We start from the raw sequence: 27257 nt of genomic DNA, 5'->3' as shown, positions 1-27257 counted from the left end.
CTAAGCCAAGCCTTCTTATTTAACTTATAAACATGTTGTTTAAAGGCAGAACAATAGGAACAAAACAGTATTTTATCTTTTCTTACATGACTATGATAAAGCTTTCCACTGACTTTTGAGACCTGTCATGGTTTTGTGTAATTTCCTTAAAAATCAACTTTTAATTGCCCTAAATGTCACCCAGGAAAGCATTTACAATAATCACTGTAAGGATATAATGTAAAGCAGAGCTTTCCAGCTCCAGGATTTAAGGACCTTCTTAGACTATAAATACTGTTGGTATAGGCTCTCTCTCTATCTGTTGAATTTATAAGTTGTGAACTTAAAACTATCAATATTACCAAATCCCTATTTCCTCTAAGGGTGGTGGCACACGTGAATATTCGGGGGATAGTCGCCCAGTGACAAATCTCCTCTTCTTTGGGCAAATAATCTCCCCGAAATGCCTTCCCGCCGGCATACGAATCTATTCGGATTTCCGAAGTCGCCTGAAGTTTCCTCGTAAGGGTGACTTCGGAAATGTATGCCATCCCGCGGCAATTTGTATTCTTGCTGGCGGGAAGGCATTTTCGGAGATTAGTTGGGGAGATTTGTCGCTGGGCGAGTAATCTCCCTCGAATCTTCATGTGTGCCACCACCCTAAAATGAACCCCAGCCTGAGATTTTGCGACTTTCAGTAAACAATAATTTAAATTTTTATGAATATTTTGGGTAAAAAAAAGCAATGTTGTAATGTTGCATTTGTTTGTTGGCGTGAGTTGCAAAATAGGCTTAAGAAGCCTCACTGTTGACGAACCACCTTCTAAGCACAGGCTGTTGATTGTGTCTCCGAAAAATGCTGCGCATGTTGCATGTTTAAATTCACTATTCTACAGCATAAATTAGTAACATGGAAAAAATTCTTACACCGTTGACGTGGCTATTTTGGGAAATGTATTTCTTTAATTGTGGAAAAAAAAAGAATAAACTTATGTGAGGAATGTTGTGGCAAGATAAAGCAAAGTAGGCAAATTGTGCTGATAATTAAATACATTTATAACTTATTCAATATAGATAATATGGCTTGTCGGTACATCGAAAGCAGTACATTGTCCATGGGGGGTATTCCCTGAGGTGTACTGTGTGCAGGAAGGTACTGTGTTGACTCTGGAAGAAAATGTTCACATTCTTAGGTCTGACCCGTGGTTAGTACAATGAAGCTTGGGGGACCTCATTTACTGACCATATGGAAAATTTTAATGGAGATTCAGAACCAGCTGAATCCAAAAAAAAAAAATATAATTTTTTGAGTATAAAAGGCAAGAAGGGCATTTAGACAAGCATGTGTCTCTTTCTGTGAAGAGCAAGATGGTCCGAGCGGGAAAAGCTGCGGTCACAGTCTGGGCACTGAAATGGTTTGATTCCAGTATGTTTACGGAAATGTCGAGTCAGTTCATCGGAGCGGGCAAACTTCCATGTGCATCCTTCCCAAGTACACTGATAAGGCTTTTCCCCTGCCAGAGAGAGAGAACAGGAAGTTCACATGAGTGCACAAAGAAGTTGTTTTAGTACAACCACCTCCTGTCGCGTTCGCACAAGGACAAAATCCGCACAAGCAACAATAGTGACAAAAAACAACGCTATAGTGGTGGCTTTTAGGGCACATCTGTTGGACTGGATGTTTGTTGGAAAATAAAGCGAATGCTTTGTACACACTTGTTTTTCAGTCCGTTTTTCAATTCACAGTGTTCTGAGATTATCTTGCCCCAGGCCTGAACTGACAGTTGTAAACACTCATTCAGGTCTGATGAAATTTTCTTAGAAACAGGATCCACCCATTTAAACAGTATTTGGAGCCAACGTGCGATTTGTAATAACTAATTCAGTCAAAGCAAGATCCAGCTCAATAAACAACATGGAACCTAAGCACTGTTGGACTGGATGTTTGTTGGAAAATAAATTCAATTTCAATTAATTTGCATAGGATACACATACTGACATCACTTACTGGCTACTGACACTTGTATTTTTCAATAGAGCTGACAATTAATGAGCTTCATGGTAAAATCTTGTAATGGCTCAATATGGTGTTCATACCTGTATGTGTCCTTCTGTGCGCCTTTAAATGGGAACTTTTGGTGTAAACTTTGTTGCAACCTTCATAATCACATCGGTGTATCCGCCTTTTCCTTTGTGTTTCGGGGGATTCCACTGGCAAAGGTCTCTTCCCTGGATGTACTATAACCGAAAGGTGATTCCTGTGCGGAGAATAAAACACATTGCACCATATTATAATCACAATTAGCTACAGTGTGCCATTTCCATGAAACGAGTGCCCAGTCTGATATACAAACTATTTGATAGGAATTGTTTACTGGGAATTCAGTTGGAATCCTAGTTTGCCATGAATAATAATGCATAGGTTTATATATATTTTATTTCCCCTTGAATAAACAGTAAAGTATAAGAGCAGGGTGCAGTGATGGCAGAAAAAATACCTTCCTTTCATACAGAAGGAAGCAGAAGCACCATGTGTATGGTTAGTTGCAATACAGCATACTCCACCTGCATGTGTTCTGCCATATTTGCTGTCTAGGTTATGATATTTGCTTTATACCAAAAAACACAGCTGTATGTAGTAAAGCAAACAGCAGGGCAGTTCCTATTCATAGGTTTAGAATATATTATGTAAATAATGGATGCCCGTGTAGTGTATACTAACATGCAGTATGCATGCTACCCATTTGGAAAATGCAGCTCTGTTTTATTTTCACATCATAGTACTGCACGATAGAAATGAATCAGTAATGGAAAAAATTGCCCTTGCTACTGATTATATTATAAAAGAGAAAAGGTTCTATTGTATAGTGCTGTAAAATAGGCCGCAGCTTTAAAAATACAAATATGAGATCCCTTATCCAGAACCCCGCATTGCATTATGGGAAGGCCATCTCCCATAGGGGCAGATTTACTAACCGGTGAAAATTTGCCAGCGTCCACCCAGAGCAACACTTCGCCAGGTGAAAATTCGCTCAGACAACACTAATTCACTAAAATGTGGTGTTTCATCGTTGACGCCAAATGCTGGCGACTTTTCGCTAGCGTAACTTCGCCAATATGAGCATTTGAAGGTGAAGGTGTGGTAGCGTTTATTTCTGCCTAACGAAACTTCGCTAGGGATCTTGCTCTCAGGTCAATTTGCATAGGGCGGGAAATTACTTACAAATTTAAGTTTTTAAAACACATGTCCAGGGAACCTTAATAAAGACAATAGTGTTATTCTAATGCCCTACACATGAGCCCACTGTAAAATTAATGTTCCATATGTTTGCAAAAGTATGGGGAAAACTGGTTACACAAAAAAAGTTCAAGTTACGTCCTTTGCAGGCAATCAGGCTAAAAAAGGGAAAAGTCGCCAGCATTTTTTGGACTTTGATGCATTTTCAGCTCACAGAATATATCGGGTTTATTTAACAAATACATGATTGATAGCAGGCTTAAGGTAAGGCGATCCAAACTACATTCCACATAATACATGCTATACCTGTACTTATTAACAATAGTACTGTTCATCATCAATGCTATTTCTGTATGTTCTGTATTTACAAGGTTTTCCTTTTCTCAGCAAACCCACTCCATGTCCCTAATATCTCAGATCTAGCATTTCACCTGATATCTGCCATTGTATACAATAAACATCTAAGGGGGTTATTTATCAAAGTCCGAATTTATCTCAATATTTTCTGCTACAAACTCTTATCAAATCCGCTCAGGTTTTTTCTGCTTATTTATTATTACATTTTCCCAAAAATTTGCTTTGCAGGAAAAATTTTCACCCAGCGTAGATCAGGATATCTTCAGGACTTCTCCCATTGACTTATATAAGACCTAGGCAGTTATGGGATGCCGGATGTATAATAAATCATAAAAAACTTTAAAATTCGCATTTATAGTTAAATAAAATTGAATTTTTAGAGTTTTTGGACTTTAATAAATAACCCCCTTATTTTGAATTTAAACAAATAACTTCCCTACTAGACCAACAACAGATATACAAATATAAATACATTATAGAGTTACTAATGTTTTACACAGATGAGTTTTGAATGCAGCGGTATGGCATATGAATCACTTCGGACTTCCGAAGTCGACTGAAATTTCCTCGTGAGGCAATGGAAATGTATGCCATCCCGCGGCAATTCATATTTTTGCCGGTGGGAAGCCGTTTTAAGAAGATCAGTCTCCCGAAGTAAGGGAGATTTGTTGCTGGGCGAGTAATCTTCATGTGTGCCACCACCCTAAAATGAAAGCCAGCCTAAGATTTTGCGACTCTTCACTAAACAATAATTTACATTTTTTATGTAAAAAAAAAACAAGCAATGTTGTAATGTTGCATTCTAGAGTTACTAATGTTTTACGCAGAGGAGTTTTGAATAAAAATATTATTTAAGAAAAATAGTTTTTAAATCAAGTTTCCAGTTTTTATGGCACTGTGTGAATACAATGTTTAAACATATGTTATGTACGTGTATATATAACTACACACACACACACAAACATATTTATTGTATATACAGATATTTACACAGATGTACATGTTTAGAGATCAGTATTTGCTTTTATATGGCTATGGTTAATGTCCATATCTATACACATGTTTCTGTGTAGATAATAATCTGTAGAAAAAAAGATATCAGCTGGCGATTTTCCCAGGGGGGAATTTATTTTCTTTCGAAATTGGAAAGGTCAGTCACTCCTTTCCCATGCAAGCATTTTTAGAATTGCAAAATCTTTTTTTTTAATTTTTTTATTTAACTGTCTGTGCTATTGTTTACATGTTCTCATATCACAAGGAGAAAAAAAGCCATTTCTCTGCTCTCCATGCCATTGCCACACTCTCTCTTTATTTATATAAAGAAAGAAAATTGCAGCTGATATTGTTTCGGCCACTCCTTCTCGCAGCCATTAAGAATTTCCTGTTTTTTGGTGCCAACAGGAGGGTGCGGTCTCTCCCTTCTGCTGACGTCAATTCCTAAAAGTAGAGTTTAGCTTGTGTGTTACACCCTCAGGAGCCACTTAGAACTGGCTCCTCACTTTAGAAAACACTTTGCTACACCACAGACATTGGCCAATCACCATGTCTGCGTTGTATATTAGGAGTCATCAGGTTCCATGTGTGGGTGTAGCCTGTAATGTTTGCCAGATCTACATGTAAAATCAGGAAAGGTATCCTGGTAAAATGCAAAAATAATGAGACCCCCTTTCATTAACACAGATGAGCTGTTGTTGACCTAAATCTCAGCCCCTATAGGTTGTTGATAAAATACACTAACCAATAATTGTTAGTATACGACCAATCATCCCCCAACCCATATGGTAAACCCATGCTAAACAGCATAGGCACCTTTCTATTGTATTGTTTAAAGGTTGGAACTTCATGGTGTATTTTCCTGTGTACCATATGCCCGAGGCAGGGTTAACATCAGGGGGGCACAGTGGGTTCAGCTGTTCCGAGCCCGGCAGTGATACACTTCCTGGATTTGCCAGGCCCCTTGCGATGAAGCGAACTCCGCCGAAAGCTGCCTCTGAATGGATCCGAAAGCTGAAAGTTTCCGAAAAGACACGAAGATGATGAATCGAGCCAAAGAAGAGGAGAAGGAACCGAACGGAGTCGATCAAAAAGTTCGACTGAACACCGATGGTCTTTTTTTTTCTGTTTAAACCCCTGACCACCAATGTTTTTTATTTAACTTTTATGGGGACCCTGTCAGCAATGTTTTTTTTTTTACATACAGGGGGGCCCTGGACAACAATGTTTTATTTTAACATATGGTGAGCCCTGGACACCAATTTTTTTTTTAACTTATGGGGGGTCCTGGACACCAATGTTTTTTTTTTTAATTTATGGGGGGCCCTGGACACCAATGTTTTTTTTTACTTGTATGGGTCCATGGACACCAATGTTTTTTGTTTTTTTTTAACTTGTAGGGGGCCATCCCACCAATGTTTTTTTTTTTTTACTTGTAGAGGGACCTCGCAAATTCTGATTGTGGCCCTGCCAGTAGATATGATGCAGTAGATATGAAGCAGATTAAATTATGTAACAAGTCCAATCACTGAATTGATCCATAATTGAAAAGGGGTCCAGTCAATTAAGCAGAACATACCAAAGAGCAGGTAGAGCTCCAGTTGCACATGAACTGACCAATATCAGTGATATTGGTGGATTGTTGACCTCAACTTCAAAAAATTGTGCAAAACCAAGACTTGTACTATTTCCGTTTTATTTATGCTGGGTAACGATGGCCCCAGCTGTACAACCTTTTGTGCTCTTTCTGGATCAAAATACAGCATTGGCTCTAAGAAAGATATAATATACTCACTCGTGAAACATCCCCTTGTGGGGTGTGCTGATTCCAGGTGATAATTGTTCTGGGTAGAATTCTGGCTTTGGTTGTTCCAGCCCAGGCTCAACTTTTATGGTTTTCATCAGAGGTGGTGGTTTTTCATACGGTTCTATTACTGTCACTAGATCAGGAAACAAATAGCCTGATTATGTTGATGTCAAATAAATAAAAATAAATAAGACTCTTCAGAATTAGATCATGTAAAGGTCACTACAAAACTGTAGGCTGTGGCTACTTATCTAGTCAACAGTGCAGCCATTGGATTCTTCAAGCCTTCATCTTGCTAAAATTTGTAACAGGACAAAAGATGTTGCTATGTTTTACTTCTGTCTGGATCTTCTGTAAATGTGTGCTTGTAAGTACCATAGAGTGAAGAGTAGAGTTTTCACTCTACTTTGTATGGTTACCAGGCCTGGGGCCACATGGAAAATTGAAGAAGCGGAAGAAGACTGTTACATGGTGCTCCTACAGAAGTTTTTAGCAAACAGGAGTACTGACCCTTGGTCTCAGGTAAGTGATTATAAAAATGCTCAGCTTTGCTATGCTTTCATGTACTTGGATGTAACCAATAACCTGCCAGAACATTACCAAGACAGGCAAAGCTGAATAAGACCACCTCCAGGGTTAATCCTATCTTGCTTAAGATCCTGAAAACCACTAGGAAGAATTTATAGGAAGTGGCAAACAGACCAAATGTAGACATGAAAGACTAAAATAAAATAAATAGTAAAAAATAAAATAAATAAAATAATAAAAAATAAAATAGAAGATTAATTCCCTGGAAGAATGGACTGAGTTGCACCAAACACAACTATGCGGAAGTGCAAAGAGCACCTTTTTGATGCAAATACCTTTTGAGTTTTACATGCAACTGCATTTGTGGTTGTAAATGACCTGTGAGCCACATTATAATGTAAAGAGACTTGGGGAGCAACACAAGCATGAATAAAGCCCCTGGGGATGCCAAATAAGGGCTGGGATTGGCCTACTGGCAGCCTAAAGTAGGCTCTACTTGACAGTACACATAGTTTTTATGTAACCAAAACATGCCTCCAAGCCAGGAATTCAAAAAAAGCAACTGCTTTGAGGTCACTGGGAGCAACATTCAAGGGGTTGGAGAGCAACCTGTTTCTTGTAAACCACTGGTTGGGAGATCAGTGCACTAGACTATGCTACCCTAAACATCTTTATTATGCTAAAAAAGCCATCGTTCTCTCCTTTATGGTGATGTTACCCCCAACCCTTCCCCTCTGTAAAATCTTAACAAGGACCCAGCACTTTATAAAGCAGTGTATCATGCCTCATAAAGCAAAATTACTGAGATTTGGGGACCCTGGATTGTATCCCTTTATATGGGACCCTGCCAGTAGTGAAAGTAAAATTCTACTATAGATTCTTTATTATGACATATTCATAAGTGCCTGTATGAATTTAACCTCTGTTTCTTTAATGCTGAATTGTTACGTGGTTTTAGCTTCCTTCAGTGGAAACATAAAATAAATTACTTATAGTATGCCAACACATTTTCTCCACTACATATTTGCATTTAAACTTATGAGTGGTCATTCCATAGAAGAAAAGAAAAGGATACAATAATTTTATTAATCACAAATACGTTAAACACAAATCCATATAGCTTTATTTATTTTTTTTATGTATCAATAAGGGTTGTATCTACATTGATTGAAGATTATTTTTTTGTTGTCCCAAACTCTTTCCAGGTCCTATGGCTGGCATTACTTAAAGGAGAAGGAAGGGCATAATCAATGTGTAGTGCCAAAATGTTCTCTTCACTCTACTGCACATTGGTAATCAGACTGTGCCATTTAGAGGATCCAGGAAGAAGATGACAACGTGCTACACCTTCTGTAGCCCCCCCCCCAGTTTTTAGCGAACAGGAGCACTGGCCCAGGGTCTCAGGTAAGCACTAACATATTGGCACATCACAGTCATTATGCCTTGCCTTCTCCTTTAAGCATTCTAGGGGTACCAGGTAAGCCCCCCTGTTCTAGGCCTAAAAAAAAATTCTGCTCTGCTGTTCCTAGATGTAGAGACAGTTGAATGAGTATCTGGAAATACCACTCTTACAACTTCCTGTTTGATAGACTAGGAAGTCACTGCTTACCTCGATTTATTAGGTGTTCTGAAAGCACAGCAGGTAATTTAGATGTGAGATCAAAAATAATCTTGTGTAACAGATGATAACAGAAGTCTGTGCAAGACTATTTATAGATGTATAAAAAGGAATAAACAAAGTGGTTTTCAAAGATGGAAACACCATAAAAATGTGATTAGAAATTTGAGTACTCACTGTGTTTATTGTTTGGATTTTCCAACTCTTCTGGTAGGAGGGTAGACACCATTATTGGTTGCTGAAGATGTGGAGAATACATAAAAGGCACAGGCTGTACCATAACTGGTTGCAAAAGTGGTAAAAGTCCAGGGTTCCTAAATGCATGTCGAGGAAATGCAGATATCATGGAGTTGATTGCCAATGGCATGGTAAAGGGAGGTAATGCAGGTGGTGATGGTGATAACTTTTTTATGGGTGGACTGGATGAGGGCATGTATAATACTGATGGACTTTTTCTCTTTGGGGATGCATATTTTATTGGAGATGGGGAACTTCCAGTAGAGGGAGGTGAGTTCCTTTTGTTTGTAGTAAGATCTACTGGTTCCATTTGGAGCCCTGGTAGTCCCTCTGGCATGTGGTACAAATTACTGTGCAGCAAGTTTGATGTAGGATAGATGACGCTGTATTTATTTGTCTTCAGTGGCTCCATGAAGCTGGGTTGGTATGGCTGCAAAAGAAATTGAATAGGCCATAAAAAAGACAATCTCTGCAGAGTTCAGACAAGTCTACATAATCTGTAAACTGTGAAAAATAGCAGGACAGACACATTTGTTATGAGTAAGAAACTCAGGAAACAAAAGTAAAGGTCTGTGTTCTTACACTTCTATTTATTTTAGACAAACATTAGTGTACTGGGGTGTTTCCCTTAATATCCAAAGCAAGGCAAATAGATGCAGTAGGCTGGGATCCAAAGAGCTATCCAAACATCTATCCAAAGACGTTGGCTGTACTTCTTTCTGACTTCCCAAAATATAATGCAGTGTTTCCAAGATAAACAGTTTTGTACTTATCATAAGAAAACAATTGGTAAAACAAAAGCTAAAATAAATCATTGTAAAGTTGTAATGTCTTCAAGCAAATGTTCAGCTAAGGAACATGTTGCTGGTATGTAGAAAAGGTTTCATCTTAAAAATACACCTTCATTTTTTTTTCTTTCTGTCAAATAGGCACCAGATATCAAAGTTTTAAAGCTCAAGCCCTTCATAAAGCTCAATTCTTTGGCCAGGGCACCCCTTGAAGATCCAACATTTGACCCTCTTTTGAACATGTAACAAATACACTTATAGGAAAAAAATCAGTGGACTGTAAATACAAATTGACCCCCAAATCACACCCTAACTGACCTTTAAGCTGGGCTCTTAAAAGAGCAAATACAAATGTTCCCCAATTTATTACCCCAGCTGACTTTCAGACCAGCTCCACAGTTTGGGTCTTAAGAAAAAACCCATGGTCTATTTTAGCTAACAGTTTTAGTTTGGCTGTGGTTGGGCTCCACGACTATCGAATGGTCGAATAGTCGAACGGTTTTTAGTTCGAATCGTTTGATTCGAAGTCGTAGTAGTAGTCTAAGGTCGAAGTAGCCAATTCGATGGTCGAAGTAGCCATATTCGACCATTCGAAATTCGAAGTATTTTTTCTTCTATTCCTTCACTTGAGCTAAGTAAATGGGCCCCTCTGTGTTAACTTTTTGCTAAAGAATACATTATATATAACTGAAAAAGGAGTTGGAAGACAGACAGGGGCCCTTAATATACACTCCTGATTCACTGAGATTTTGCATCCATAATTTGTATGTGGTTGGGCTTCATCTTTTCATTCTTTGAACTTCAGACCATGAATGTCTTTGAATGCCTCTGGCAAAAAAATCAGAAATGCATCCGATGTATTACTTTTTCTTCTCCCTTCCATAGCCTAATTATCAACACTGTACTGATGATTAGTGCATTTTGTTACACTAAGCAATGTCAGAATTAAAGAAATGATTGGAGAAACAGATGGTAGACAAAGCAAGTGTTCTGTGCCCAGCCAAGCAAAGCATGTCTATTCAGAAAAAAACAGAAGAATATGTTCTGTAAAATCACTAGTCTGCCAAAACCCATGGTGTGGTTCTTGGCAGCAACTTTTATATGACTACATTTCATCCCATAATAAAGCAATTATTGCATCAAACTGAACATATCACCATGGAAATACACATTATATTATTAAAAGTTTCATCCTATGTAGAATTTGCAGAATGAATAATAATGAATAATAATAAGAAAACATTCTGTTTCAGCTGCTAGAACATTGATGATGTCAGAATTTTACTTTTGAACGTCTCTTTACGGCACTGTGAACTCTTTAAACTTTGGCATTGGGAGAAGAAGTGACTTCACAATTTAAAACTTGCAAAGTTTGCTTTAAAGAACTATAAAATAGAGCTGATTCCAGAGAAATTGGATTTCCATCCCAAATAAACTTTGGAATATTGGTTTCAGAAGGCTTTGGAGCAAGTCTTTATAAGTGTTGACCTCACACCTACATTGTGCTTGGCAAAAAAAAGATGTATAAAAAATAATGTTCTGTGTATAAGATTTGCCTTTGAAGGTACTTAGAGAAACCCAAAAATAACTTTTCAACATTTTTACTTTTTAAAATTTACAGTACCCTGGCATCATTTATTTATTATACTGTTCTTTTCACATTATTGAAATATAGTATGGCTAGAGTTTAATTCCTGACTATTGCATTTTCTACTTTAAGGTGGGACTGACATATTTCTGATTCAACTTTTGTAATCTCCATACAGATTGAAAATTAGTTTTGACATCAATGTGGCTGCCTCTTCTACCCCATTTTGCTTATCTCCTTTGAAACTACTTCTAGTTTTCAATAAATTGTGTTTTTGTTGGTTGTGTACATGTGTGTCTGTCTATTAGTAAGTTGCTACTAGGGTTTGCAACCCTACTTTGGTAAATATCAACCATTAGTAATGTTACTAGGACTGGCAACTCTACCCTGGAAAAATACTTACCATAAATAATATTTCTAGGGCTGGAAGTTGTACTTTGGAAAAAAATACCAACCTTTAGAAACAGGTGCAAGAGTTCTTGGTCTCTTGATCTCAGAATGAAGATAAAGTCACCTGACACTAGCCAAAAACATGATAGTCCAATAGGGCAGATGTCAAATTTTCTTAAATCTCACCCCCTCCCAAACAATGGGATCTTTGGTTAAATGTATTTAAAAACTAAAACCACTATCTATATTAACTTGTTGTGGGCAAACCTCTCAATACGCTATATGATGTGTAAATATAACGGACTGCCAAACAATTAAAAAGCTAAAAATTGATTGACCAATATTTTCAGCAAAAACAGCTAAGAATTGAATTTACATTAAATTTAAAACTGTTTTAACTGTGGAGATTACAGCTATAAGAAATGCCAGCCATCACAAGAACAAAAGATCTGTGAGTTTCAGATCCCCAGATTAAGGTATTAGTAGTGTCCTTACAAATATCTGAACATAATGGATAATTTATCATAGGAGCAGGTCATGGAAAAGAAACAAACATATATGTCCTCTGGGAGCAACTAAAATGCAGACAATGTCTTCATAAGGTTCATAAAATTTCTTTCTTCCAACAAGTTTCTGTACAAAACTATTTTTTTCACTGTTGTATAATGCTGGGATGTACACCTGGCATGTTAGTAGAAGAGGTGTCCCTAGAGCTCTGAAACAACTCATACATTGATTGATACCTGGTGCAAATCAGTTTTAAATATTTTGCAGGACGGTTGTCCCTCTTATAACCTTTCTATAAAAATTTAGCAGGAGAAGCAACACACAAGTAGATATATAGAAATGACCTAATATTACAGGCACTCCTGACTACAAAATGTATCCTGGAAAATATTTTCCTACTGCACAGAAGCAAAATGACAACCAGCTGGCTTATTCCCCACACACTTCAGGTTACATTTGTTAGGAATAATGCAGTTAACACATGCAAAGCAATGAATAACTTCCAATGTAAACCCAGCTCGCAGAACATTGACTGTTCTGTCACAACCACAAATATGTGGCCCCACATATTTCTGCTCCATAAACTCTCTTAATCATTTCGGTGCCATGGACTGAATAATTATGTTGCCTCAGAAGAGTTTGGAAATACTGAGTGTGACTGCCAATAAGAACTAATCACCCATTCTATTTTGCATACTGTGCAGAGAAACGGGTGTATGAGGCTGGTAAATAAGCGTGTTTGGTAGGGAAATGGGCAGGGTAGAGGCAGGCCTTTTCTTTATAAGGGATGATTGACAGCTGAGAGATGTAGGGTAGGGAGGGATTTATATGGCTAGTAAATATGTTATACTGGCCCCCGGGTAGGGTGGGAACCCTACTTGCGCAGTGTTTTGATCTCCATAAGCGACATAAAAATACAAGTGTATTTGCGACCTTTTTGCGACTACAGTTAAACTAATTATGGGTAAAAATTTTGTATTAAAAACAATGTTTTACATTCAACATTGCACTTTGCACACTTCACTTGCATTCATAACTTATCGCTCAACTGTCCCATGAGGGGAACAGAGCCTGGGGTTTAATGCTCTTACAATTAGTGGATGTCTTCAACAATAATAAACTATATACTAAAAAGTCATTATTTAAAATTCTGTAAATTCTATAAATAAATCAGTGACCTTATTAAAATTACAGAATGATACTTTCTAACAGCACATATTTTATGTTTACTTTGAACATAATGGAACAAGGTCCTTAAAGGAAAACTATACCCCCAAAATGAATACTTAAGCAACAGTTTATATCAAAATAAGTGGAATATTAAAGAATCTTACCAAACTGGTATATATATATATTTAAATATTGCCCTTTTACATCTCTTGAGCCACCATTTGTGATGGTCTGTGTGCTGCCTTAGAGATCACCTGACCAGAAATACTGCAGCTTTAACTGTAACAGGAAGAAGTGTGGAAGCAAAACACAGAACTGTCTATTAATTGGCTCATGTGACCTAACATGTATGGTTTGTTTGTGTGCACTGTGAATCGTAGGATCCCAGGGGACGACCCTTATTTTTTAAAATGGCAATTTTCTGTTTATGATTACCCAATGGTGCAAACTACAAAAGAAGTATATTATTATGAAAATTGTTAATTTGCATGAAGCAGGGTTTTACACATGAGCTGTTTTATGCAATATATTTTTAAAGAAACCTACATTGTTTGGGGGGTATAGTTTTCCTTTGATAGAGCTTCACTTGTATCAAAGTACAGAAATGTTTAGCTAAATGTATGCATTCATCTTTATTTTGTAGCAACTGCACTGTGGTAACATCATTTGTGGTAAGTGTTTGAGCAGAAACAATCAGTAGTACTAATTGGCTCTATGTACTGCAGTAATATGCTTTGATATTTTGCCTGCAAGGGTTTGAAGAAATATGAGCTTCAAATGAATCCTACAGAATTAGAGGAACTTCATAACTCTTCTCTATATGCCTCTTTCTCCCCTCCTGGGATTAACCTTTTCCATTCGTGAACTGTAAAAACAATTACTGAAGGCTGAGAGGAGGTCAGAGGCTTTGCATCCTGCCTAAAACACAACGGCATCTGGTCTGTGAGACAGGAAGAGAGACCGGTTAGGGGGGATTTTGGGAGAGATGTTCATACCACAAGTAGCCAACACATTGTACAGCTGGAGTTAGAGGATTAAATGTCAAAAATGTACAGAATGTAAGATCGTTCAACCTTGAAGAAAGTAATTGGCAGAAAAAGGACTCTGAAATGTTTCATCAAGTCCATGTCAATGGCATGCCAACCTCAACAGAAGAGGTTGCTTTGGAGGTTAAGAGCTCTTATCATGACACATTGAGTTAAAATTATTTTCTGCATATTTGCACTATTTTGACCATAGGGATTATCATTGGCAGCTGATGATGGCCTCCATGACGGCACCAGTCAGGTCACAGTCATGAGGGATGGCTTTGTACATTTCTAATTTTGAGGATAATGATTATAAAGGGTGGCTCCTACTCATAACTACCCATAACTATGCTGAGTTTTGCATATTTTATATATAGTATATCTATATCAACTGTGAGACCTATGACCAGCTTACTGGAAGTGCTGGAAACTGTAGTAGGAACAGCGGTCAGAGACTTATGTGTTGCAGATTAAAATAAGTGCAAGGACTTCCCTGCTAGAGATGTAGGGGGTTATTAACCCCAGGCAGAAGTTAAAAACACTAAGGGGGTTACATCAGTAATGTGATTTTTAAAACTCTAATAAATTATATTTTATTCACAATTCTAAAGGTATGTTACAGTATTTATGAAGAAATTTAAATGTCTAAAATTCGACTGAATAGTCTCGACCAAAAAACTTGAATCAAATTCAAATCAAGTTTTCCTCCAGAAAAAACGTGTTGAATTTTTTTCGAGGCGCAACATTTTTCTTCTCCCATTGGTGTCTATGGGGCGTATTTTTCTCATCGAAACTTGCCAAAAATGTGGCTCATCACTACTATTAACATTTTCAAATACTGTAGTTCAAGGGACCTCTGCCATTGACTTCTACATGAACTCAGCAGTTTTTAGGTGACGAATATTTGAATTAGAACTGTTTCCAGGGTCCAATTGTGATAAATCCCACATTCAAATTCGTGTTAGTGCTTTTAAATTCTAATTTGTGAGTTTTGACCATGGAAATGTTTTTTAAATTCTAATTTGCTATTCGAACCTTAGTAAATCGGCCCCTAAGTGGAGCAAAATAGCGTCCCCTAATGCTCATTCAAAAAGCACTTCTGTCCAGGGTCCTACCTAGTACAGGACCATAATGCAGCCTGCGCCCACCAGCACTTCATAGCTTGCACATCTGAATGACAAGCCTGTCCCTGCTCACCTTTCTTGAATACAGTGCTGTAAAACACTGGCAGCAATGTATTTATTGAGCAAACTTAGGTGCACAGAGACCTGCTGCAATTGTGCAGGGCAGGGAGCTAATATGCAAAAACATGGTTTATTGTACCCATGTTTTGCACTTTGCATTCTTAGGTTTTTTTTTATATAAGACAAGGTTTTGGTGGATTCTGGAGTTCTAGCTGTCTCGAGTCTGACTTGGTCTGACTTGTGCTTTGCCACTGCCTGGTTACAAACACAGGAGACACAGAGCTCTGGGTCTAATTAAGCTTATTTAGTTTGGTAAAACAAGAAAATTCACACTGGTAAAAAAAACTGTTGGAGACTGATCGAAGGAGAAAACGTACTACAGCTGTAGAAAAAGACATACATAGTTCGACTTTAATATCAACAAATGAGCCTTGTGGCTCCACATTGTATGATTTAACGACATAGGAATTCATGAACAGTTTGAAAGAAAAAATGCCTTGCAGGGGGCACACACTGTTTCCTAATTAGTTGCAATGGTTTAGAGTTTAGGCACTGAATATGCTTGCAGTTCACAATGGAAGATAAAATCTTGTAGATTTGTGGAATTCCTTTTGTTTGTCATAAATGTAGAAACTGCTATAGTTAATTGTAAACTGATGGGATAGAATAAGGGTGGGTTATCTAGCCTTCTGCCCTCCCAACTATATAATAAGGGTGGGTTATCTAGCCTTCTGCCTTCCTAACTATCACCCCAAGTCAGCCTCAGTCTGAAAGTAATTTAGGTTATAATTTAGCAACAGGGGGGCCTCAAGGTTGATATCCCTGTAATAAACAGCAGAAGGGATGTCTTTTGACTCCAGACTGTTCCAGTAAATTCCCTTTTATAGGGAAAGTACATACTTGAACAGTGTGGAACAGCAGAAACAACGAGGCACAGATAACAGGAAAGGGACTTCCACCGGTTTTTTTCAGTTGGTTGCCCCTAATAAAAGAGCAGAACTTTTCCAAGTTACAGAAAGTTAAACAAAAGCTAAAAACTAAAAAAGATTGTTTGTACTTGTCTTAGTGAACTCATGAGTGCAACTTGCAGTGCCCCCCTCACTCACGTGTGACCCATGATCAATGCCCCATATTTATTCCCCTAAAGTCACAAAGTCTGCTCCCCTTTACTTTCATCACTGCTTATCTTTGTACAACATAGACATTGCTGAAAAACATCAATTGAATGCTCAGACACAGCAAGAAATGATCTGGGCTCTTCTGGCATCCTGCCCCTTTTCTTAGCACTGAACTGCTCCTTCTTAATGTAGTAAGTGGGTGCTATAGTTATTTTTCATGACTTATAGGGACAGTATAGGGACAGTATACCAACATAGTCAACATCAGTTCAATAGGGCTTGTGCTGAATAGAATTTTAGCCTACTGTTTTAATCACAAAATATCTAGGTTATTTTTTTTAGTGAGCTAAAACAGGTATATTGAAGCTCCTCCATATTTGGTCCCTGCGAGTCTGGCAGTTGATTTACCCGTATACAGCCACATAGCCTTCCACCTTTATTTTGTCTTTTTTTGATAGCAGGAGTCATTATGCATGGGGATTATCTGTGCACTTGTAATCAAAGTATCTGCCTTGTAAGGACCAAACATTAAGGGGCAGATTTGCTAAAGCGCAAATTGTTGCCAGCGACCGCTTCACACCCATTGCTACACTTTGCCAGGTGCAAATGCGCTTAGACAAAGCTAATTCACTTAAATGCGGAGTTTCGTCGTGGACGCCAAACGCTGATGACTTTTCGCTATCGTTACTTCGGCAATGCGAGCATTTGATAGTGAAGATGCGCTAGCGTTAATTTCTGCTTAGTGAAACTTTGCTAGGGATCTTGCGCTAAGGTCAATTTGCATAAGGCGGGAAATTTAAAGTTGTATGGACATCTTTAGGGTAGGGACACACTGGGCGATTTGGGGAGATTTAGTCGCCTGGCGACTAATCGCAGCGACTTTTCTCCCCGAATGCCTCCCCTCACTCTGCGCCTGGATAAAATGAAAAGTCGCCGGCGCTAATCACACACGGCGATTCGTTTTCCGAAATCGCCCGAAGTTGCCTCACGAGGAAACTTCGGGCGACTTCGGAAAACAAATCGCCGCGTGTGATTAGCGCAGGCAATTTTTCATTTTATCCAGGCGCAGAGTGAGGGGAGGCATTCGGGGAAGATTGGTCGTGGAAAGTCGCGGCGATTAGTCGCCAGGCGACTAAATCTCCCCAAATCGCCCAGTGTGTCCCTACCCTTATGTTTAATGTTGGTGCATATACTTACAAATGACACTTTTAAAAACACATGTCCAGGGAACCTTAATAAAGACAATCGATTTATTCTAATGCCCTACACATGAGCCCACTGTAAAATTAATGTTCCAAATGTTTGCAAATGTATGGGGAAAACCGGTTACCCAAAAAAGGTTTGTTAGGTCTTTTGCAGGCAATCAAAAAAGGAAAAGACCTCAGTGTTTTTTGGACTTTGATACATTTTCGGCTCACAGAATATAATGTAAGTAACAGAAGATCGAGGAAGATCTAGCTACTTTAATGCACTACGCCCGGTCTGAGGTGGCGAAGGCAACTCTGGCAAAAGAGGTAACGTCCAGTAAAAACATTTTAGTGAATTTCCGGAGTAGCGTCCGTTCGCCAGAGCGAAGAGTTGCCTGCCGATAGAATGCGAATGACTGCTAGCGTCAGCCTCCTTTACTAACGAATTGGCACCTGCACCCGTTAGTAAATCGCCAATGTCCCTGCGGGTGGCAATGCTGGTGAAAAGTCGCAAGTGTTAGCCACTTCGTCCTTTAGTAAATCTGCCCTGAAGTAGCTTTAGTTTCACTATTTGTCTTATTTAGCTCAAGATATATATATAAAAAACTTTTTGGGTGATTAAAACAATAGTCGAAATTCGATGTTGATTAAACTGTTATTGAACAAGATGGTATACTGCCCCTTTAAATGATGAAAAGCCATATTGATTAAATTGATGATGATGAACAGAGGGTATACTGCCCCTTGAAAGGGCAGAGTATTATGACAATTTCTCTCCGGCGTAGAAATGATTTGTTCCAGTGTAGAAAAGAGCTGTTATTACCACTGTTACAAAAATATTGGGGCATGATGAGACTCCCTTTCATAAAAAGAATGTTTCTTAATAGCTTTTATGAATGGACTTTAATGTTCTAGCAAACAAAAAAAGAAATAAGTGAAGGGGGCTATTTCCAGTCACTGTAATTTTTATCAGACCAGCTGCTGCTATTACTAACTTCCTTTTAAGTCCCAGAAACACACAGGCTAATTCCATATGATTTATTTGTCAGGCGGATTTCTCACAATGACGGTAATTTGATCCAGTAGTCGAGTTTAAATAAAAAGCAGCCTTGATTTTAATCTTCCTAGAGTTGCACACAGTGGCACACAAATGTACTTTGGGGTCAGTACATATTTAGGGGTCTCACAATGACATTGCAGAGATAGTCAAATGTTGCCTTCCAGATTTTCCATGATATAATATTATTATGTACCAAATATTTTGTATAATGGGTGTTTTGCCCACTCTGTAAAAAAAGTTGCACAGCTATGGCAAAAGAAAAAGCTCTGGGAGACTAATCATTTGGAATAACTGTGATTTTAGTGTATGGGTTTGATTCATTTGACTGCCCAAAACTCATCCGTCCCTGGTTTTGATCAGCCATAGTGGCTTGAGTTGTGTATTTGCTGTAACTGGGGAAGGCTTAAAGTGTGTGTTAAGAAATATGGTTTGCACTATCTCTCACTTTCTCACTTGGGACTGGCCATAGTGATTGCCACCTAAACCTGGGTGACATACATAAAAGAAGTTAGTATAGGAGACGGACACTGTGATTGGCTCCAAGTGAGGACATCCAGCACATTAATAGCCATAGGAGTCACACATGCCATTGGCAAAACATTTATTATAGGTTCCATGAATACACTGTTGTAAAATTCATTTGGATATGGCAATTGTATAGCCAAATTAAACCTCTCTTACAGATTTACTGTACTCACCATTGGTATAGGCTCCATGATCTCTTGTTTGATAGGAATCGGGTCAAACATCAGCATAATTGCATGAAGGCGACTGTTGTGCTTTGTCTGAAATGAAAGGAAAAAATACAAAATATCACTACAAAGTCAGCATTTGTTAAGCAGTTTAAACTTGACTAGAATACTCTGCAGTTCTACAAGATTACACTTGACTAGAATAATAAATAAAGCCTAAGACTTTACAATCTAATTATAGAAAAGTCGAAATAACATCAGACATTTGCATACCCGTGGGAGCTGCTATATAACTTGCAATGGTGTTCTTAATAGATTATAGGTTTTCAGACATATTAGCTTCTAGCTACTATTCACCTCCCACAGGCATTTTATTCAGAAGTAATAATTTATGTTCTGAAATAAATTGAGTGGTGTAGGTTACATAAATTCTATAGAGCATTACATTCCCTTTGCCAGATCAAATCAACCTACTGACATGTCTCTGAACTCATTATACTACACTCAATGTAGACTTCTTGGACATGTTGAGAGAGTAGAATTATAAACATGTAACTGTGCAAAATTGAGTGTAAAACAGACAACACTCTCCTTGGATTGTAGGTTGGGGGAAATAACATCTAGCTACCTCGTTCAAACAGAGAGCTTTGCTCTGAGACTTTAATTCGATTTGCATGACACCTCATTAAAGCTGACCATACATGAAGAGATCCGATCCGCTCGTCTTGTGTCATCGCCAAACGAGTGGTTCTTTCACCGATATGCCCACCAATGGCAGGGGTAATCTGAACAATCCCTAGGTTGGCAGAAAAATGAAACCTTCACAATCAATATCGTGGCCAGATATCGTTCGGGAAGACCAGTCGGAAGGCCCCATACACAGGAGAGAAAATTTGTTCCTTGACACGTGAAATGAGTGGGTGGCTTCTCTTTAATGAGCCTTACTGTGCAAAGCTTGCTGCCTCCTCACTCATGTTTTTTGTGCAAAATGTTCCAGTGTGTTCCAATTTACTTGAAATGAGTGAATCAAGATGGCTATAACACTTATACTAATGCCATTAATCCTTACTGCAGTCCAACCACTAAGATCTCTCTGGTCTTCCGGCTGCAACACATGCAAAAAGATTATTGTACAAAACCTTCTATCTGATGGCAATATCTGTTTGAGTATTGGCAGTTTTAGCTTGGTGCCATTTTTATCTGTCCCTTTTGTGTTATTTAACAGATGTTTTAGGGCATATTCGGGGAGATTAGTCGCCTGGCGAAAAAGAAGCGCTCAGAGTGTCATCCCATCGGTGATTTATATTCTAGCCAGCGGGAATGCAGGGGAGGCAGTTTGGGGAGATTAGTCGCCCTAAAGAAGAGGAGATTTGTCGCCAGGCGACTAATCTCCCTGAATCTGAGCTTGTGTCTCTGCCCTTAAAGTTGAAAAAGTGTGGAGAGCAAACATCAAAAGATCTTCTTGAACTTGACATACGCCTTCCAAAGTGTAGACCTTGAGATATTGAATAATTTAGTAGGTACCACCCTACTCCATACACAATACCTGCAACACTTATGTTGGTGGGAAATAAGGCAAGTCTTGCTACGGTTTAAAATTGCAATACCCTACCACTCAGTAGATGGTACTCGCTAGTATTGGACAAGTTATTGTACATAGAAATCACATAGAAAAGTTGTTTGTTGCAGCATTTACCATATTTTTGCTTCAAAAAGTTTTTTTAAGAAAATTGCAGGTTAAAAGGGAATGTAATAAAAGTCGCAAAGATCAGAACAATTTGCAAAAATAAGAATAAAAATTTGCAGTACGCCATGTAATATCCTAAAACTATTGCATTGCGAACTTTAATTGGGCATTGGCCACTTTTAAAAGGTGCTTGAAGATGTAATCTTTTGGAGCAAACAACTTTTTCAGCAAAAGTTTTATTACATTCACTCTGCACTGGTGCAAACTATAAAATTAAATTTGCCAAAAGGAAAATTTTTTGGACAAAGGCATAACTTTTCTCCTTGCAAACATTTTTACAGTGCCCCATTAATTTTTTATTTGTAGTTCTATTTTGTACAGATCAACCATATCAAAACTAGCTGGCCCTCTAGCACATGCCACACCTTACTTTGAATGCTGTTCACAAGTATTGCCTTGGGGCTTTTCTAGAGCTGCAGCTGATGGGAAGTTTCATGTGAGTGCCCACTCTGCCATTTGATGTCAGTAATCACATGACATGAAAGTAAGAAAGGCAAGAGAGCATTAAATGAACCCATGATGCAAACATAGGCAAGTCAAGACAATGTATTTGTAGCTTTATTATTTATGTACTGAATGTAAAAAAAATGTTCTTCGATGGAATGTTAAAAGAACATTTTCAACAGAATTTCTCCACTAGTCATGGAGAAATAAAAAGTAGGGGAAAGGTTAAGTTAAACTTGGATAGTCATGCTTCCCTACACATTCTTCATCTGTTTCTATATTGTTTTCATACAGGAAACCTTTAACTGACTAAAGGTAACAGGGGTGAAATTTGTGAAATATTAAGGGTCTTTACCCCCCATTGATATGAGAAATTCAGCTTAAGCCTCTCTTTCTTTCCGACCAAAAATTCCTGGGGGTGGGGACTTCAGATCAAGCCCTCTCCAAGATAAACAACTATTTCTGGACGTTATGCAGCTGTGCATTTGCCTGATGGTGTCCACAAGTGATTGGGCCCGGTAATTTATTATATAACAAGCATGTTACTTGTATCCTTAAGTGCCATCATAATTGTGGTTATACTTGCATACCACTGAAAGCAATAACCTGTTTCTGTACTTGAAATAGCAGTTTCTCCATCTGTAGCCCAATATGTCCCCATTATCTGAGTTAAATGATGATACATCCCAAGTTTTTGATATAGAGCAATGGTACCAGTCTGTAGCCCAGAAAATAAATGGAGCTGTGCCAAAAGTTGGTGGTGTTGTTTCATGTTAGTACTGTGCTACTCCTTATGTGCTGTGTAATTTCTCCCTCCCGCATTGATATTGTTTTGGTTAATTCTCTTTCCCATAGTTTACTGCCATTCTTCCATAATGAGGATGACAGCCTCTTACCTCAACATTGCAGCTCTGCATTGAGCTCTCTGTATGGGGAACCGAGGCCCCTCATAATACAAACAAGCTCTCATTGCAAATGAAGCAATATGTTAAGAAACACAAAATACAATATATCCTATATATAAGATAACAGTCTTCTTTTTTGTCAGGATAAATCTGTTGTACTCCAAACTGATCCATTTCTGGAAACTATCTGTCAAAGTCATGGTCCTCAGGGGTTTTGGGAAAATCAACCATCAGCTGAAGGTTGGATGAGAATGACTATGGCTATAATTCACAGCAGTTGAGAGGGACATGAGCTTGACATTCAAACTGGGTGGGAAGAGGACAGCATTGCCTAACAGCAGAAACAGATGTGCAATTCCTGTCACATGCTAATAAATATATTTATAACCAAACTGATTAAAAACGAAAGCAAGGAAAACATGAGCGGTCTTTGCAGACATACGTTTGTAATTACGCACGGAAACTGCAGTACAATGAACTCAATGGCTTTGTTTAGGAATAATAAAAAGTGCAGAACATGGCTCTTGGGACACTGCAAATTGAAGTTGAAGCAAAAATGTATTTAAAAATGTAAAAATAAAAAGTTTCACACAAAACTGATTTATGTTTCTTTTCTGTGTTTTGGGGGTTTCGGTCAAATGTGCAGTTGAATATTTTTATAGCTTTTATTAAATTAATCAATGACCAAGAACATAATTTAGCTTGGTCATTTCTCAGTGTGGCAGATCAGCGACATAATAGTGGAAACTTGTAAATAATACTTGAGCATCTCCAGGACAATCTAGAAACTCACAACTGCATACCTTGCTCCTCTAGACAGCTAGTATTGACATTTTCTGTGATAGCTGCAGTATGGTCCTTCCAAAATGTGGGAACAGAAATTTAAAAGCTGAAGACAACTTTTATTACGCCAAATATGATCTCTCCTCCCTGGAAAAGATAACCTTGAACCCAACTGTAATATAATGGAAACAGAACTATTCTCTCTGGCTTAAAAAATCTAGACAAAGTGTAAGTTCATCAATCCTAGCAATACGGCAACAGTTTTAAAGTCAGAATGGAAGATGGATGGAGATGGCTTAAAAGATAGGTCTTTATTACATTACTAGGGTCAGCAATTTCCAACAGCCAGAATGCATGCTAAAAGGTTAATTAGCATAGGATTACCTATACGTTGCAATTTAAAGGTGAACTTCCCCTTTATGTCCACTGGATCCTGGACATGGCACAACATTCCTCAAGGTGTTTATATGTTGCCATCAGAGCACTAGATGAAGCGTATGTCTGGGCCATAAAGCATGCATTGAAGTTCTGGTATAGACTTATACATACTAAAGCAGGGATCCCCAACCTTTTGAACCCGTGAGCAACATTCAGAAGTAAAAGGAGTTGGAGAGCAACACTAGCATGAAAACTGTTCCTGGGGTGCCAAATAAGGGCTGTGATTGGTCATTTGGTAGCCCCTATGTGGATTGTCAACCTACATTGAAGCCCTGTATGGCAGAACACCTAGTTTTTATACAACCAAAACTTGCCTCCAAGCCCGAAATTCAAAAATAAGCTCCTGCTTTGAGGCCACTGGGAGCAACATCCAAGGGGTTGGAGAGTAACATGTTGCTCAGGAGCTACTGGTTGGGGATCACTGTACTAAAGCTTTAGGAAGGAGGTATTTTGCTCTTGTAATTCAAGAATGATCTTATTGTATTTTAATTATTCTTCTGCTTAGATTCTGGGGTGAAAGTTCAACTGAGAATTTAAGGATAACGCTTGACATCCCTGTCCTGATCTTAGCCAATTACAGGTAGGTCAACTTTACTCATCAAAATGCTAAAAGATGGGAAAAGTCAATCACGAATTGCGAAACTCTACCAGTATGATACTTTAGAATAAGCGTTGTCAGAGATCTGCAGAATTTTCAACTGTGGCCACTGTAGTTAAATCTGTAGTAAAATCTAATAAAAACCAAATACATCTGTGTTAACGCTTAGACCTTTAGGCATAGGATATCCAATATATCCCTTATTTAATGTAATTTACTCTCTTCCACATAAAAGGGAGCTGACTCTTACAACTGGGGATTGCCAGATGTTGGTGTGTGTCAGGGCTGTGGGATCGTCTGATTCGGAGCACAGACCTTGAACATCAACAATAAAAAGGAAAAGGGGGAAGAAATGGTCCCCCTTCTGTGACCTTTTTCTAGAACTTCCTATGGAGTGTTACAGAGGGAAGTTTTAGGACTTAACCACCTCGGAGCCAGTGAGATCTGTAAATCATTACAAAGCTCCACAGGCCCCTCTGGAACTCGAGGGTTTAAGGTTGATACAATTTGCTAGAGCAAGCAGGAAAGAAAAATCTGGGCAGTTTACGAAAGAACTTTGAATCAGGGCTGTGTTGTGTATATACAAACTGAAATTGGCAAATACTGTAGAAAGGAGCCGGCAGAGCAGAGATAACACCTAGACACTTTGGCTAAACTTACAGAGCAGAAAATGTATCGCTGTACACCATGATAACAATGTCATAAAAACAATTGATAACTGCTTAGCTTTATGATAACGGGTGGAATATGATCTAAATATCAGGCTGATCGGCCCTTTATTAGAAAATAAAATCAGTGTATATTTGCGTCGGTTAACTGCTCATCTAGGGAAGGACAAGTTCAGTAGGATTTAGTGCTGTATGTTAACCTTGTAATGCAGTTTATCATCAATAGCTTGATTAATTATCATTAATGGATTTGTAAAACAGTTTCATGGTAATTGAATGCCTTGTTTTAGTGAAGTGGAGAAAACACTTGTGCACTTCCTCTAATTTATGCCCCTGAAAAATCAGCAAAATGCCTTTGAAGGTTGTGAATGCAAATGTAGAGGGACTATATGGAGAATCTTATTTGTTGTACTAGAGATGGAACTAAGGAAGATATAGGCAAGGTCCATTGATGATCAGATTAAGAGGATTTGCACTTTGCAATGGCCAACTCATTAACTAGTGATATCAACTGATTCAGCAAAATTTTAGACAAGTTACCATATGAACTCATGATGTATAGATTCAGGGGCGATCCTGAGGTGGCTTATTGCTGCCCCCCACGCTCACCTTATTGGTGCCAGGGGGTTCATATTGGGGCCAGGAGGGGGGTTCATGATCCCACCGGAGGGGGACTTAGAGCCCAATTTCTGCCAGTAACGAGTGGGACACTGCAGCTTGAGGTGAGTTTCTAAACTTGCCTTACCGGTGCATCGCCCCTGTATTGATTTTATCGATATTTTGAATGAATTTGCTATCAAGCACCTGAAACCACATCCACTTCAAATTTTCATATAGATGAACAAGGTGGAAACTAGCAGCAATATGCATTATGTTCAGTTCAAAAGGACCCGCACTCCAAGATTAGTAAACCATCAGTGTTTATTTTTCAAACTTGTGCATCCAACATTTCGGCCAACATTAGGGCCATTAGGGCCAAAGCGTTGGATGCACAAGTTTGAAAAATAAACACTGATGGTTTACTAATCTTGGAGTGTGGGTCTTTCTGAACTGCATATATAGATATATAGATATAGAGATACTGTATATCTAATGCAGTTAATAAAAACAGTGTCTCTGAGAGCCAGTTGTTCCACCACTGCCTTAGCTGTAATACCGCACTGTGTAAACATGGGCTCACTTGTACTATTCTGCTCTTGCAACACTCAGCTAGTCTTGTGGACCTCTGCCAGAGCACCAGAGCTCTTGACCAAACAGAAAGCAGGTTATGATAAGTATTGTTGTTCACACCCGTTAGGTCAACATGAACACCAACTGTTCTTTATGCAAATAAGAGCAGGTGCATAGGTACAAATATAGGAAAATCCCAGTGAGTTTGACAGGCTTCAGCCTTTTTCCTGCAGCCCCAGGAGAGCACTGATTGTCTGCTCTATGAGGCTTTAAAGGAATTGTAAAGAAATAAAAATAAAAACTGGGTAAATAGATAAGCTGTGCAAAATAAAACATGTTTCTGATTCTGATATAGTTAGTTATCCAAAAATGTAATGTATAAAGGCTGGAGTGACTGGGTGTCTAACATAATAGCCAGAACACTACTTCCTGCATTGCAGCTCTCTTGGTTGCCAAGGTAAAACCAAAAACCACAATGACAGAGAATTTACCTGCCATTCTGTAATACCCTAGGTGTGTTTTCCTACCTCTAACTAATGGTTATAACGAAGAGTAAAAGAGTACTATTTAAATTTAATAAAAAATATTTATTAGTTGCTAGAAATCTTTTGATTAAAACCCCTTCTTACCCTAAATTCTACTGTAATAAATGTAATAAAATAATAATTATTCATTCTGTAATAAGCTACATGAATAACTGGAGAATCCCTTACAAGTTACCCATTGTTTCTTAAACCATCAGATGTATTTGGAATCTGCAGGCTTTTTATATTTGTGTTGTGACCTAAGTAATTAAAGGGCACATGGTTCGTGTTGATTAAAGTCATGCCAACCAGACACCTCTGTAGTAATGTCAGCTGCTACATGGGCATCATTTAAAATGTCATCCTTTGCATGTGCACAAAATGCCATGTGCTACAGCTGTTTAATATACTGCATAGTCAACCAGTTAAATGATCTTATGATTTCTGATTTTTCTGATCATTTCTCTGCACGTATTGCCGATCGTACGATTTTCAGTGGGAGAATGTCACC

General features: G+C 38.3%; 1 protein-coding gene across 2 annotated transcripts in view; it reads right to left on the bottom strand.

Moving 5' to 3' along the window:
- Positions 1 to 920: 920 nt before the first annotated feature.
- Positions 921 to 27257, bottom strand: part of klf3.S (Kruppel-like factor 3 (basic) S homeolog) — a 39247-nt gene continuing 12910 nt past the window's right edge. For both annotated transcript variants that reach the window (XM_018243095.2, XM_041579424.1), the window contains exons 2-6: positions 19476 to 19562; positions 8698 to 9187; positions 6363 to 6507; positions 2077 to 2237; positions 921 to 1493 (exon numbers count right to left, since the gene is read on the bottom strand). In XM_018243095.2, the coding sequence (XP_018098584.1) occupies positions 1312 to 1493; positions 2077 to 2237; positions 6363 to 6507; positions 8698 to 9187; positions 19476 to 19532 (1035 nt within the window). In that variant the 5' untranslated portion in view covers positions 19533 to 19562 and the 3' untranslated portion in view covers positions 921 to 1311. The remainder of the gene's footprint in view (positions 1494 to 2076; positions 2238 to 6362; positions 6508 to 8697; positions 9188 to 19475; positions 19563 to 27257) is intronic.

The sequence above is a fragment of the Xenopus laevis genome, chromosome 1S (assembly GCF_017654675.1).
Source record: "Xenopus laevis strain J_2021 chromosome 1S, Xenopus_laevis_v10.1, whole genome shotgun sequence".
Classification (NCBI taxonomy): Eukaryota; Metazoa; Chordata; class Amphibia; order Anura; family Pipidae; genus Xenopus; species Xenopus laevis.
This window is presented reverse-complemented; position numbering and strand designations above follow the sequence as displayed.